The 15,144-nt window shown below is 48.3% G+C and overlaps 2 protein-coding genes across 7 annotated transcripts in view; one reads left to right on the top strand and one right to left on the bottom strand.

The window, feature by feature from the left end:
- Nucleotides 1–6,293, bottom strand: part of TRAPPC12 (trafficking protein particle complex subunit 12) — an 86,444-nt gene extending 80,151 nt beyond the window's left edge. For all 4 annotated transcript variants that reach the window (XR_009248147.1, XR_009248146.1, XM_058682417.1 and 1 more), the window contains exon 1: nt 6,153–6,293. The gene's annotated coding sequence lies outside the window, so the exon portion shown is untranslated. The remainder of the gene's footprint in view (nt 1–6,152) is intronic.
- A 2,549-nt stretch (nt 6,294–8,842) lies between these two features.
- Nucleotides 8,843–15,144, top strand: part of EIPR1 (EARP complex and GARP complex interacting protein 1) — a 121,101-nt gene continuing 114,799 nt past the window's right edge. Inside the window, exon 1 of one of the 3 annotated variants that reach the window (XM_058682412.1) lies at nt 8,843–9,191. In XM_058682412.1, coding sequence (XP_058538395.1) covers nt 9,150–9,191 — 42 coding nt within the window. In that variant the 5' untranslated portion in view covers nt 8,843–9,149. The remainder of the gene's footprint in view (nt 9,192–15,144) is intronic. The other 2 variants (XM_058682411.1, XM_058682415.1) reach the window with 2 other exon arrangements.

Raw genomic sequence — 15,144 nt, 5'->3', positions numbered from 1 at the left:
CAGCCCTTCTTTGTTAAAGCCTGGCCACCCTGAGATCTACACACAAGGGCATTTTACTTTTTTTTAAATTTTCTTAACGTTTATTTATTTTTGAGAGAGAGAGAGAGCATGTGCTGGGCAGGGTCAGTGAGAGACGGAGGCACAGAATCGGAAGCAGGCTCCTGACTCTGAGCTGTCAGCACAGAGCCCGACGTGGGGCTCGAACCCACGGACCGCGAGATCATGACCTGAGCCAAAGTAGAATGCTTAACCAACTGAGCCAGGTGCCCCCAAACAAGAGCATTTTAAAGCAGATAATCAAAGTTGAGCACTTTGGAGAAGTGTCTTGTCCAGCATTGTCAGTTACCGATTCCCTATTTATTACACATCTCTCCGATCATTAGCTAAAAATGAGTCAAAAACACAACGGACAAGGAACAAAAGCCTTGCTCTGGTAATGTTTCACAGCAAGGCGGAATGGAGGCTGCCTGGGGAACATGAGGAGTGGACGTGCCTAGTCACGTGCAGGACGGGAACAAACACGACTTCCTCTCGCCTCTGCAGAAGCTGAACGAGATGCCGTCGTGCCCTCACGTACAGAAGGGGACACCGAGAATCAGAGCAGTGACAGGACTCATCTACAACCACTGGTAGTGGGCGTCCGGCTGGCTCAAGTGATAGAGCACACGACTCCTGATCTCAGGGTTGTGAGTTCGAGCCCCACCTTGGGTGTAGAGGGCACTTAAAAATGCAATCACTGGTTGTAGGTGACCCTGCCAGGAGTGGAGTTTGGTCCTTCCTGCCTAACTTCGTGAGGACCTAGGACCCTGGCCCCTAGTGCCGCGCCTGGTACGGAGATGCTGTGGCCGCAGCTGGTGCCAGGACCGAGCCTGTCTCAGAACAAACGGTTCAGACGGGAACCCCGGAAATCACAACACGACACTAATGGCTATCTGTAGAATAACGTAGGGTATGAGAAAAGGTCTGATACATGTAATTACAGGGAAAGGTAAAGAATATCGGAACTGGCAAAATCGCAGCGTTTTCTTCACACGCAGGAAGAGTGGAGAACGTTCTACTCTCAAAATACACAGAAATAACTGCCAGTCAAGGTTAATCTGTATGTATTAGATCAAGACGGACTGACTAGGGTCCCGTAGGAAAGACTGTCCACAGGTAACAGAGTTACTTCCCACAAGGCACAGGATAAGAGAAGGCTACTTACTAGGCGAGACCCATTCGTTATGTGGACTGGATACTTACAGCAAGAAACAGCACTTCAGCAGTAAAGAAACACAGACTCAAACTATGATCTAAAAAAAGGTTATGAAAGAGGTGGATTTTTAGAAATGCCAGTTCTTAGGGAATTTGGGGGGAAACTTATTTATTGATAGTGGGAATGTAACTTTTCCGCACAACAGCTAGACAAAGGATACAACGCTCTGACCCAGCAACTGGGTTTGCCAATTCACCTGAGATGTTTTTATTTTCATTTACCTATACTTCCAAAGAATTTTTTATTTTTTTATCTTTTAATGTTTATTTATTTTTGAGAGTCTGAGAGAGACAGAGCACCAGTGGGGTAGGGGTAGAGACAGAGGGAGACATAGAACCCAAAGCTGTCAGCACACTGCCCGATGTGGGGCTTGAACTCATGAACCACGAGACCACGACCTGAGTCAAAGCTGGACACTTAACGGACTGAGCCACCCAGGCGCCCCATATCGAAAATGTTTTTAAAGAAATAATATTCTCAGCGGAGCACCTGGGTGTCTCAGTCGGTTGAGCGTCCGACTTTGGCTCAGGTCATGATCTTGCATTCGTGCCCCATGTCGGGCTCTGTGCTGACAACTTGGGGCCTGGAACCTGCTTCGGATTCTGTGTCTCCCTCTCTCTCTGCTCCTCCCCTGCTCATACTCTGTCTCTCTCTCAAAAATTATAAATAAAGATTAAAAAAAATTAAAAAAAAAAGATAAAATTCTCAAAAGAAGAAAGCTAAGTTAAAAAACAACATTTGAATCAGTGCTTGTTTGTAACTATGTTTTGATTCTCTTCAGAAACCTCACTTCTTATCCAATCTAATTTAGAAAATCAATATTTCCTAGTGAAAAGGTTCACAAAGACGCTGCCCAATCCAGAGCAAAAACTGTATTGTTAATCCTAATTTCTGAATAGAAACTACGTATTTATAAAAAAAAACCACTGCCAATGGGCTGCCTGCAATGCCCTGCAGACCAGGAACCAATACTCACGGTGTGCTCCCGTGTCAGACAGCAGGGTAACTCAGACCACTATGCTCTCAGGAACCCGGCCCTAGGCAACCACAGAGAGAAAACTAAGTAACTCACACACGCACTTGAGCAAGCTGCACTATGGCATGGGGTGGAGGGGGGATTCCGGACAGAAAAGGATAGCCTGTGAGCCTCCCGAGTTTTCTTACGTCTCTCAGCTGGAGACCTTACAAGGTTCTTTCCTTGTCATTTTCCCCCTTCTCTTCTAAAGGTACGTTTCCTGTAAATAACTTCCAACAAACTTTGAGTGGATATAAATCATTTATAACATGTGGCTGAGACAATACACTCTAACATTTACTCCTCTCCCGTTTAGGGGTAATATTCTGAAATTTGTCACACTCTTGTTTTTCATTTCCTACACGTTTACTTCCTCAAACAACATTTTGCTTAGTTTTTTTTTTTTCTTCGTTTTTGACTTAATTTCCCCTCTCAACTTCTAACCTGAGATTCAACCTCAAAAGTAGTGCGAAGCTGGAATTAATTCGTCTGTGCTGTTGACGAGGCTGCTGTGTGATGGCACCACACACGATCTGTTCCAGCGCTGACGGGTTTCTGATACTATAGACAGTGTTGTTGGGAACGTTCTTATACACGTCACCTGGTGCACACAAGCAAATTTCCTCATGTCGTTAAACGTTACATGTGGGGCGCCTGGGCGGCTTAGTTGTTTGAGCGTCTGACTCCTGGTATCAGCTCGGGTCACGATCCCAGGGTCGTGGGGTGGAGCCCCGCGTGGGGCTCTGTGCTGAGCTCTGTGGAGTCTGCTTAAGATTCTTTTTCCCTCTCCCCTGCTTACACACTCTCTCTCTAAAATAAAATAAATACACGTTATGTGTACGTTGGGTCATAGAGAATACACGTCTTCTTCCTTACTAGAAAATGCCAAACTGCCTTCCCGAGTGTTTGTACCAGTTTACATGGGTAGTTAGCAGTGTGAAAGTATTCTTGCTCAACACATTCCCCTACACTGGGTACTGCCAGATTTCTTAATTAATACGAAGAATAGATAACAATTCCCGGAACTCAACCAGACAATAAACAACCCAACAGAAAAACAGGCCAAAGATTTGAACAGGCTGAAAAGGATACACATTTCACAAGCACATACCCTGTGACTCCGCAGCCAAGCATCTTGACTTTTGCAGGATGCTTCCACTTCGTGCATATGGTTACTGTAAAGTTAACCACCTTGTTTTTTGTTTTCAGGAACAGAATTTAGTGATTCATCACTCACATAGAACACCCAGTGTTCAACAGGACAAGTGCCCTCCTTAATCCCCATCACCCATCTAGCCCATCCCCCCCCCCCCCCCCCCCACGAACCCTCAGTTTGTTCTCTATCGCTAAGCGTCTCTTACGGTTCCTTTCCCTCTTTCTGTCTGTCTCCCCCTCTCCCTGTATGTTCACCTGCTTTGTTTCTTACATTCCATTAAGTACCTCTTTTCACTCTCAAGAGTCCCGGTGAGGACAGTAAGAGGTCCCACGACCTATGCATCACAGAGGGACTCCTGCACGTGGTACCATAAGTAGCACTATGAATACTTATAAACAGCAAATCCAAACAAAATACCCACTGCTTTCCAAAGATCAAAACAAAACAAAACAAACACTGGACACAAGCACTGCTCATAGGCACAGTAAACAGCATACTGAAAATGCAACATTAAATGTAAAATGAATGGGCCATGCTAGAAAATAAGCAGTATGATTTTCTATATAAAATTCAAAAACATGTAAATTAAACAATACATTGTTTTAGGAATACAAGTGCAAAAGCCAGGTGATGCTAATACTCAATTCATCTGGAGAGGGAGCTGGGGGTGGTGCCAAGGGAAGGTTTGATCAGGGCGGGACACGTGAGAAAGCCACTGACGACTGTCCATCTCTTATGCTTGTGGGCAGAAGACTGGGCCAGGTGTGCACTCGATCTCTGTGTTATCTTCATGAATGTTACATGGGGTCTTCGTGTTGCACAGTTAAAAAACGGGAGAGCACAGGTAGGTTTTTGATTTGTGTGTACTATAATTACTTCTATTGTTGACTTAATAGTTTTTATTAAACCACAGACATTTCGGCTTATGTTAGCATCAACATGGCAGCAACTGAAGTAGACTTTCTGTTCAGGTGAGTGCTTTGCGCAAGGCCCTTAATTAATGCCTTAAGATTTTTTTTTTTTTTAAGTACTAACTCTAAGTGATTATTTGAGAACTGAAAAGTTTCATTAAGAACAACTAAAACTACAATAGGGCAGGTCCCCTTTGTGGACATGATGTTGGAATTATAAGTCTTTTACCAGACTGCAATAGTGTAAACCCTATTTCCGTGAAAATATATGTCATATAGTGGAAATCTAATTAGCATAGACTTACAAAAACCCCCATGTAAAGAACACCCACAATAGATGAAACATTTTACGTTTATTATCTTATTTTTTGAAATGTTTATTTATTTTGAGGAAGAGAGCAAGGGTGGGGGGGGGCAGAAAGAGGGAGAGACAGAGAATCCCAAGCAGGCTCCACGCTTGGCTCAGAGCCCAACTCGGGGCTCAGCCCCACAACCCCGGGATCATGACCTGAGTGGAAATCAAGAGTCGGACGCTTATCTGACTGAGCCACCCACATGCCCCGACATGTCTTGTCCTATTCAATCCTCAGGACCAACTTATAAAGGACTATTACGTCCATTACACAGCAGAGAAATCCAAGTGATCTGGCCAAAGTCACAGTGACAATATTGGGTGCTGCAGGATTTTCAACACAGGTTTTCCGCCTTTGCTCTCCCTGCGAGGTTGCTGGGACAGATCATGATCCGGAGCAGCAGGGGGGAGTCAGGAAGAGCACTGGACGCAAGCTCTTAAGAACTGCTGGAGTCCCAGCTTCCCTGCTAAGTGACCTTTGAGGAGTAACTTTGTCTTAGTCCTGGTTTCTTAGACTGCACACTGGGGTAACGAGGAATAACCAGTGACTGGTGCACACGCACTTTTACACCGTAAGGAGCTATGTATACACAAGCATGGTAACTGTGATTTTAATGATGAAGCACAGCGGTAACACGGGCTCTTGGACTGGTGAAGATCCTGTTAGCAACCACAGAACGTGAGGACGGGGTGAGACATGTCTCCGCTAAAGTATCCTATTTGCACTCTCCTCTGCCTCTCCCATCCCGCCACAGTGGGCCGGGCGCCTGGTCTGTCACTAGGTACCATCTCCTGAATTCACGAAAAGAAGCCAGGAGTAAAGCATCTGGATAGAAGGACACCTTATCTTCCAACCACCATAAAAAGGTAGAAACCGTACGTCCAAGTGTCACTGGGGTTAAACTTTTGTGTCCAAGCTTGAGAAAAACCGACACGTTTTAGAAGCTATCTTTGAGCATTGTGTTTTACAACAAAGGCTGTCAGTCTTCACGGTGTACAACACTATCGGTCGGTCCCGTCCCGAAGGCTGCTTTGGGAGGGATCAGGATGTGTAATAATAGGCAACATTCACCCTGGCGTCTGTGCTTTCGCACAAACCGCCGCATTTTACCCGCACGATACCGAGTTTGGGTGGGCAGGTCATGTCCGTGCACAGAAGAGCAGACTCACAAGAAGACAGATTAAGGGGCTTGCTCGGGGCCGAGCTGCTGAGTGCCACAGCTGGGACCTGCAGGAGACCTCCAAGGAGGAGACCTGGGGGAGCATCCCCCCCCCAAGAGTCCCTTAGGAGGAGCCCCCGGAGAGGAGCTCCCCAACGGGGAGACACAGAAGAGACCCCCCCCGCCCCCTCTGCGGGAGGACCGGCCAGGGGACAAGCCAGCGAGGGGCTGAGGTCAGGACCGGCGGGGCTGCGGTTAGGGACGACCCGACTCCCTCCCCACAGCCCGGGCCCTGAGTCTCACCTGCCACCCGCCCACTGGGGTTGGAGAGGCGGTCACGGGCGGCCGCGACCAGAGTCCGGAGAGAAGGTGGATGAATACCGGAAGGAGGGACTCGACCCGGCACCTTCTCCGGCTTCTGCGCCTGCGCGCGCTGGACGGTCGGTCTGATTCCGCGCATGCCCAGTGCAGGAGCCGGCTGCTTCGCGCGCTTCCGGTTCGTGCTGCGGTGGGCGGAGCGTGCGCTCCAAGGTGATGCGAAGGGCGGGGGAATGGGCGGGGATGCTTGACCACAACCCTCGGGATAGGGAGGGAACTAAGCCTGATCCTCAGGTTACAGGGAAACCTGGGCCAGAGGGTAGGTGGAAGAGAGAGGATTAGGCCCTTTCTTTTTTATTTCTGGCCAAAGCACCCAAGAAATACTTATTTTTAGAGACTTTTCTTTGTGCTTATCAGTATTTTCTACTTTTTCAGCTGTGCATTTGTACTTGTGTAATAATAACGTTAACCGTAAAGCTGGTAGGAATAATATCAGTAGTAGGTAGGTAGATTTAATCCAGCAATATAAAGACTCTGCATTCTCTTAGCTCCACAACTTAATCTCAGGCAATCGGAGACGATGAATACGATGCTCAGATCTGTGGGTCTGCTTCCTTGATTTTTACTGTAATCACTGAGGACTCCTCATCCATCCAACAGCTATCCATCAAAATTTAACGATGCCTGCCAGGGCGTGAGGCGCTGGCATACAACCGAGCAAAGCCATTTTTGTCTTCCCTTCATAACTGATTAATTTTTTTAGTTTTGACAAATAAAAACAGTATATATTTAAGGTGTGCAATGTGATGTCATGACACATGTATACATTGTGAAATGAGTACCACAATTAAGCAAATTAGCGTATCCACCATACTTACCTTTTTTATACATATGTGATGAAAACACTTGAGATCTACTCTTCGAAAGTTTGAAGTATAGGGCACATTATTATTAACTATAGACACCTGTACAGTAGGTCTCCACAACTTATTCACCATAACTGAAAACTTGTATCCCTTGATCAGTATCTCCCCATTCTTCTCACCCCCTTAGCCTCTGGTAAGCTCCATTCTTCTGCTACAATGATTATTTTTTTAATGTTTATTTTTTGAGGGGGGAGGGGCACAGAGAGAGAGAGAGAGAGAGAGAGAGAGAGAGAGAGACCCAGAATCTGAAGCAGGCTCTAGGCTCTGACCTGTCAGCACAGCACCCAATGCCCAACGCAGAGCTCCGACTCAGCCGCGAGATAGTCGCCTGAGATGAAGTTGGATGCTTGACCCACTGAGACACTCAGGTGCTCCTCTCCAACAATGTCATACACACACACACACACACACACACACACACACAATTTGTTCACATTTCACACGTATGTGTAATCGTGCAGTATTTGTCTATGTTTGGCTTTTTTCACATAACAGAATGTCCTCCGGACTCGTCCATGTTGTTGCAGATGACAGGATTTCCTTCTTTTCTTAAGGCTAAGTAATATTCCACTGTGTGTGTGTGTGCGGGGGGGGGGGGGGCACGTGTGAATGCCACACTTGGTTATCCATTCATCTGTCTATTGACACTTAGGTTTTTCCACGTGTTGACTACTGTGATTAAGGCTGTTCTGGACATAAGGTGCAGATATTTCTTTGATATAGTGGTTTTATTTCCTCTGACTCCCAGAAGGGGGATTGCTGGAACATATGTACTTCCATTTTTAAGTTTTTGAGAAAACTCCAACCTGTTTTCCACAGTGGCTGTATCCATTTACATGCCCACCAACAGGTATAAGCCTTCCCCTTTCTCCACTGCCTGCCAACACGTGCTATTTTTTGACTTTCTGCTACCAGGAATCCTTACAGGTGTGAAGTGACATCTCATTTGTCAAGAAGATTAAGAGTAGAGGAAAAAAAATTAATCACACAGTTGTAGAAGCGCGTGGTCTTCTAAACCAGTGGAATTCAGCTTAGTGAAAAGGCTTCTGCTAATGGCACTTTGGGACTCCATGCAGCTTCACTTGTGACTGCCAAGGACACGGTCGGTCAAGGGAGGTGCCTTGGAAGTGCTAAGTCCTCCATGCTTGGAGATGCCCAGGGAACCCAAGGTCTCCCAGCAGGCTCCCATTTAGAGTCAAATGCAGGTCAGATCCTGCCAGAGGTGTGGCGCCAGGCATCACTCAGCGGCACTGGTAGTACATGCTCCCCCCGCCCCTCCCCCAAGTGCGGACACTGCGGCATGCCTGCCGCCTGAAGGAGCGTGGCTCCTGACCTTGAGGACCCCGGGCAGAGCCTAGGTGAGTCAGACCGGGCACACATCCTAGCTTCCCACCTTACGACCTCCATGTCTTCAACCGTTGGTCAATTTTGCAGCCTCTCATCTCTAAAATGCAAGTATGACACCCTAGTCGCAGGGTTAGAAGAACCTTAAGCCGGCTTCTGTAAAGCATCAGTCCCCGCGCTGGGCAAAGTACTAACGGTAATAAAGGGCAGCGCCACAGCTCCACGTGAGCGGTTCTCTGTGGGCTACGGCGCGCGGAGGGCTCCCAGCATGGGACGTCTCAATGCCCCAAAACTACGGGCTGGGGGCGGAGTGACGACCCCGCGAGGCCCTGGAGCCCGCCCACGCCCCTCCGCCACCTCCGGTTCCCCCCGCCGGGACCCTCCCCCACCGCTCTACCCGCCCGGCTCTCGACCCCACTGGCTCTAGTCCCCGCCCCTTCCCGCCGCGTCCGCCTCCCGACGTCAGGAGGGTTGAGAACCCGGATGGAATCAAATGAGCACGCGCACGAGCCCGGTGCCGCTGCCATTGGCCGCCGGCGAGGAGCGTACTGATGACGCATCAGGAAAATACAGGAAGTGTGGCCTACGGGAGCCGAGTTAGGCCGCAAAAGCTCCCGGTTCGGTGCCGCCTGGGCGGGAGGGAATGAATGGGTGCTGAGTTGCGGGCGCGTCCGCTCTGGGGACAGGCGTTAAGCGTGTGAGCGGCCGCAGCATGGAGGACGACGCGCCGGTGATCTACGGGCTGGAGTTCCAGGTGAGTCCCAGCAAGGCCCCCGGCGCCGCGCGTTTGTAGAGCGAGGCCCTCCTGCACCCCCAGCTCCCCCTGTCCCGCTGAGGACCCGGAGATTCGGGGGGGCTCCTTTACAGGACTTGTTTATCCAGGAAGGCCCTGGGGCCTGCGTGACGCAGGGTGGACGCAGCCCACGACCCCCGGGGAACACCCCGCCACCCCTCTCCCGGCAGCCCTTGGACGTTGTTTGGGGCCTGATTCCCACCGCTCTCTGCAGGCTGGCTACTTGTGTGTAATTTCCTCCCGCCTTGGAGCTCCCAGAGGCTGGCGCCGTATCTGTGATTTGGGGGTGGTGGCGGTGAGGGGGTCGTTTAATTTGGACACAGTGTTAAATTTACCTAAGAGTTGCAAAGATAAACGGAAAGTTCTGTTGCACCCTTCGCCCAGCTTCTCCTAATGTTGAGGACTGCAAGACCATGGCACATTGATCAAAGCGTAGAAATCAGCACTGGTATAATCCTGTGAACTGAACCACAGACTCTCTTCGGATCTCACCTCTTTCCCACTAATGTCCTATTTTGCCTCACCCTGTACTCCAGTGCCTGTTCACCGTGATCATCACGTAGTAGGTGCTCAGTAAATGTCTGAAGTGCGTGAGCCCCCACAGTGTAAGCGGTGGAGCTGGAATGCGTGTGCGGTTTGGCAGGACCGCTAGGAAGTCTGTAAGGATGGAGTGGAGGAGTGAGGGGGTAGCGGAGGAGCTGGAAGGACAGGTGGGTCGCATTGTGTAGGACCTGGTAGAGCCTTGTGTTGGTTTTCATCTCTTCTGATGGCTTTTGAGAACCTGCTTAAGGCACTTAGGGACACATACCAAGAAAACAAACAAAAACAACCTTTGTTCATTGCCCTAGGAAGTATCTGATACATAATTGTGCGCCCCAAATGTGTGTGAAAATAGAAATGATCTTTGCTTTCAAGAAGCTTACAGTGAGAGAAGTGGCACTGTTAGTTGCGAAAAGCCTGCCCACCCCCGAAACTCCTGAAGTGTAGATCCTGGCTCCAGCACTTACTAGCTGTGCGGCCTTGGGCCTCAGTTTCCTTGCCAAGAAAATGGGAAAATGAGCCTCGATCCCCTGTGGCTGTTATCACAATTAAATGAGTTGAGACATTTAATTCAAAAGCTTAGAAAGGTGCGTGGCACTTGGTAAGCATTCAATAAGTGTGTAATTATTGTAGTGAGACAAAATTCTTACAGATAAATCCATACAAGGCAGTTTCAAAGTGTCCTGTGAGGAATGGGCAGTTTTCAGGGTTTGGCAGCGGGCTCCGTCACCCAAGACTGTGCCTTAACTACCAGCCTTTGAAAGTGGTCACCGTGTGCTGGGCACCCTGCTGAAGACTGTGTATGTATTTCTAATCTCTCAGTCGTCCTTGTAGGTGTTTTTCTTCATGTGGGCCAAGGCAACCTAGCCAGTAACTGATAGATTTAGGACTCTAACCTAGGTAGGCTTTAAACCCAAGCCAACTTTAAAGCCCCTAACTACAAAGTTACACGGCTTTCTCCTGGAAACAGTTCACGTGTGGGCACATGCAAAGGGTACGCACGGGGAGATCTAAGTTTCTCTGACCGTGTGCTACCTGAAGTGCGCGTCTTCTGCCGGTGTACCTCGTAACTTTTGATCTCCTTAAGAAATCTCCTAAGTAACCCAGAGGTTTTGATCTTCCGTGTTGGATCTTTGAGATAACACACGTTATTTCCTGGGGTTTGACATGTTTTTTCCTGGGATTAATATCAAGGAGTGGATCCTTGCCCTGGGTATTGAATATTTTATCTGATTTTCTCCTTTATCTTGAAAGAAGTAGCACATTTTTGTGCCGCTTTACTCCGGACAGCTTGTGGGTCATGACATTCTGGAATTTGAAGAACCATTATTATAGTTAAAGGGTAAGTACCGAAAGTGACAGTGGAGGGTTGGTTGTCAGTGACATTCGCATCACCGTGGAGAGCAGTTTACCCTAGAAGATGGGGATTTGGTCATTGACCATTGACTGAAGGTAATGAGGCTTGAGGGCCATATAGGGGTTGTTAAAATAAAAATGCTAAGCGCATTAGTGTTTACAGAACATTTTCGTATCCTATGATCAGCATCTTTTAGCTTATAGGAAGGGACTTTTGACTTGTGTTTATTTTTGTGTATTTAAAGTTAAAAAAATTCCAAGTAGCGTTCACAAGCCTTTCAAGAAGTCAAGTTGCTGAAAAGCTGATTAAGATCTGCGGGCCCTAAACACACCCATCCCACCTGATCTGATTCCCCGAGAACAACCACATCCAACTGAAAACTTTCTTCTCATCGTTACCTATCTGCTTTTACCTCTTGGATACCATGTAGTGACTGGATGTCGCCACTAAGGGCTTTTAGTTTTTTCTGTGCTCTCCCCTGTGTTTCTTTAGACTCCTGATACAGTTGTATCATAACTTCTTGCCAAATCCTTATTTAGGGTCTTCGTCTTTCTAGATCTAGAAATATTTCTGGCTGCTGATTCAAGTAGGGTTCTAGGATTTCATTTTTTTTCTTGTATAGCTTTCCATTTTTCTGTTGCTGAGGAAACGCTTCCTTTTCCCCATTTGTCTCATTCCCCTTGTGTCTTGCTGGTGGGTGTTGACTTTCCGGCCGCAGCCTGCAGGTGACTTCCGGCAGGTTGACTGGCCAGGTTGCTGTCTGTTCTGTTGTCTGTTTTCCGGGACACCCGGGTCCCGTGGCCCGTCCCTCTCTGCCCCAGGCCCATCCACTTTCTCACAAAACCTCCAGCATGGCTTTCATCCTATGTGGGGGTTTGTGTTCGGTTTCATTTTTGGCGGACTTTTGTTGAGCGGGTGGTAGGTGCCAGGGTCTGACAGGCCGCTTAATTGTCACACCAGCCCTGGGTGCGGGGACTGTTCTTCCCGTTTTAAAATTGAGGACACTCTGGTTTTGAGCAGTGAAACCTCTTGTAATGGTTAGAGAAGTTGGTTTCAGGCCTGGGTTCCTCCTGTTCAGCGCCCTCTTTGCTCTTGGAGGCCTTTTTTGTTTGTTTGTTTTTAATATATATACATACATATATATATATGTATGTGTATATATATATATATATATATATATATTTTTTTTTTTTTTTTTTTTTTTTTTTTCCCTGAGATGGAGAGAGAGCGTGCAGGTGGAGGAGGGGCAGAGAGAGAGGGAGGGAGGGAGAGAGAGAGACAGAGAATCCCAGGCAGGCTCCATGCTGTGAGCACAGAGCCCGACTCGGGGCTCAAACTCACAAACCGCAAGATCACGACCTGAGCAGAAATCAAGAGTCAGGTGCTTAACCGGCAGAGCCTCCCCAGGCGCCCCGAGGCCTTTTATTCAGAACGAGACACCTCGGTTCCCCCGTGTCAGGCCCTCGGTTTGGACACCGCTGCTGTCAGAGGCCAACGGTCAAGTGCAGACTTCCCCTTCCTCCCAGTGGACAGCAGGGCTATTTCTTACTTCTCTTTCGCCCCCTAGCAGGTGCGTGGTACCTATTTGCTAAGCCACTGAGTCAGTCAAGGTGATGGGCAGGTGGGAGCGAGGCCGTCTCCACAGTGCCTGCGAACTGCTTGTGACCCAAGGCCGCTGCCTGTGTCCAGGAATCAGGGGCCTGACTTAGGGTTGGTCTTTAACCAAAGGTCATACTTTGGCTTCTGTAGTTAAGGGGGATACGGGAGAATGTTTTCCTGGAAGCAGCAAGGCTAGGGAGAAGCCTAGAGGGCGCAGCCAAGCGGACCGCCGATTCAGCCTCAATTTGGAGCCAATTTTTTTTTTTTTTAATTTTTTTTTTTTCAACGTTTTTTATTTATTTTTGGGACAGAGAGAGACAGACAGAGCATGAACGGGGGAGGGGCAGAGAGAGGGAGACACAGAATCGGAAACAGGCTGGAGCCAATTTTGATGATTGGTTTTTCTTATTGCTTGTGTTGTAGAGTTAGGAACCCCACACCCGTTTTTTTTTGTTGTTGTTGTTGTTCCAGCTCACTCATGCGCTTGCTTTTGTCTTCTTGATTTTTTTTCTTTCTCAAGTGCTGTGGCTCGGATGGGATCTATACGTATGTACACGTGTGCATGTACAATTTGTGTACATATATACCTTCTGTGTGTACAGGTATTTTGTACAGATACATGCATGTATTTCTACAGCTAAATTTTCCTCAAGCAGGACCCGTGTTTGCCGTGTTTTGAGTACTTGGGTGCACATCGCTCTGGGCTCGTGGCCGTAGGACCCTCCCGAACCTCAGGCATCCTTGTCCTCGCCTCATGTCCTAATTATGGCTCCTTCTCACTTCCTTACTTCGTCCCCTCAGTTCTTTTTCCTCCTTGGCTCTGGTGAGGTTGTATGTGACCAAGCCCGCAGATTTGGGGAGGGGATGTGGGACGGCACAGGGAAGGAGAAGGGCATTTTCATCTCCTGGCGTGCTCTCCAGTCCTAGACTCTGGCCGGAGAACCTGCCAGAAAAGTTGTACCTGCTCCCATTTTTCCGGGCAAGGAAGAGCTGCCTCGGTGGGGGGTAGGAGCCGGCTCCCCGCTCCCCACCCCCGAGAATTCTGCAGCGTGGCGGTCCTGAGGGTTGCAGTTAACATCCTGCTTTGTAACTGTTTGGATTAATACTAATTTAGCTCCGTTCCCTCCTGAGCTGTTGGTACAAGGTCTGGCATAAAGAGGTGGGACGGTCTGGCTTTTGAAATCTATTCTGTAAAGTGAAACGGATTCTGATACCACCGAGACCAGGTAGTTCTGACGGGCAGAGTCAGGAAAGCTGTGTAGACCCTAGCAACTCAGAGTGTCCTCGCCCCACCAGCAGCTGTCCTGTCACCAGAGGCAGACCTGGAGAATCAGAATCTGCATTTCCTTGGGCTGCCTGGGCGATTGGTTTGTGTACCGAAGTTGATGTGTCCTTCTGGGTAATGTGAGAGTGGAGCTAAAAGGGAAAGAGTAAATGAGATTTTGGTGGGATCGGGCAGGAGGCGTCCTTGACTTCCCTGCTAAAAGTGTGGAATTTATTTGTGGTACTCGGTGGTCAGAACCTGGTTTTTGAGGAGTGTGTCTATTTGGGGTTTATGAACAGTGCCTCGAGAGCATTCTTGCATCGGCCAGAAGATTGGACTGGACAGTCTAGGGACTCGTCACCCCGTGAGTTCACATCGACAGGTCATTAGCGAATGTAGAATGAACTTAAGCCATTGAACTTAAGATACATAGAACATTGAAGTCAAGATATAAAGACTTGTGTTTATGATATAAAGACTTGTTTACCCAGCTTTTCAGAATGTTTGCAGGAACAATGTGAGTTTTAGGTTTAACACCTGATTTTTGTATGCGTAAATCCCAAATCGCCCGCTTAGTGTTGCACTCTCTAGCTACGTACCTGAGAAACGCTGGTTTCCCATCCGGGCGCTCCACTTCTCGGTCTTGCATCGTTTTGTCCTCCTGTTTTTTTTCTTTTCTTTAAAACATTTTTTTAATGTTTTTTTTTTATTTTTGAGAGAGAGAGAGACAGAGCGCGAGCGGGGCAGGGACAGAGAGACAGAATCTGAAGCAGGCTCCACGCTCTGAGCCGTTAGCACAGAGCCCAACACGGGGCCGGAACCCACAAACTGTGAGATCATGACCTGAGCGGAAGTCGGACGTTCAACCGACTGAGCCCCCAGGGACCCCTTGTGCTCGTGTTTCTGTTACTGTAGCCTAGATGGTCCAGGCATGCTATTCCTGTCAAATTTGCTCTGCAAGGTGATGATGGGAGTCTGTTGACGTTAATGAGACAAGTAATCAACTACCGTTTCTCGGGTGGGCTTTCGAGCTCTTTCCTGAAAGGGAGGAGGGTTGTTTTACAGGACATAAAATAAGCGTGGTCACATGGTAAATGGATTGGCCGCTCCCAAACTCAGCACAAAGACACTGCATTTTCACAGTGACACGTCTT

This window comes from Neofelis nebulosa, chromosome 9 (assembly GCF_028018385.1).
Source record: "Neofelis nebulosa isolate mNeoNeb1 chromosome 9, mNeoNeb1.pri, whole genome shotgun sequence".
Taxonomy (NCBI): Eukaryota; Metazoa; Chordata; class Mammalia; order Carnivora; family Felidae; genus Neofelis; species Neofelis nebulosa.
The sequence above is the reverse complement of the archived record's forward strand: the minus strand, read 5'-3'. Positions and strand labels throughout refer to the sequence as shown.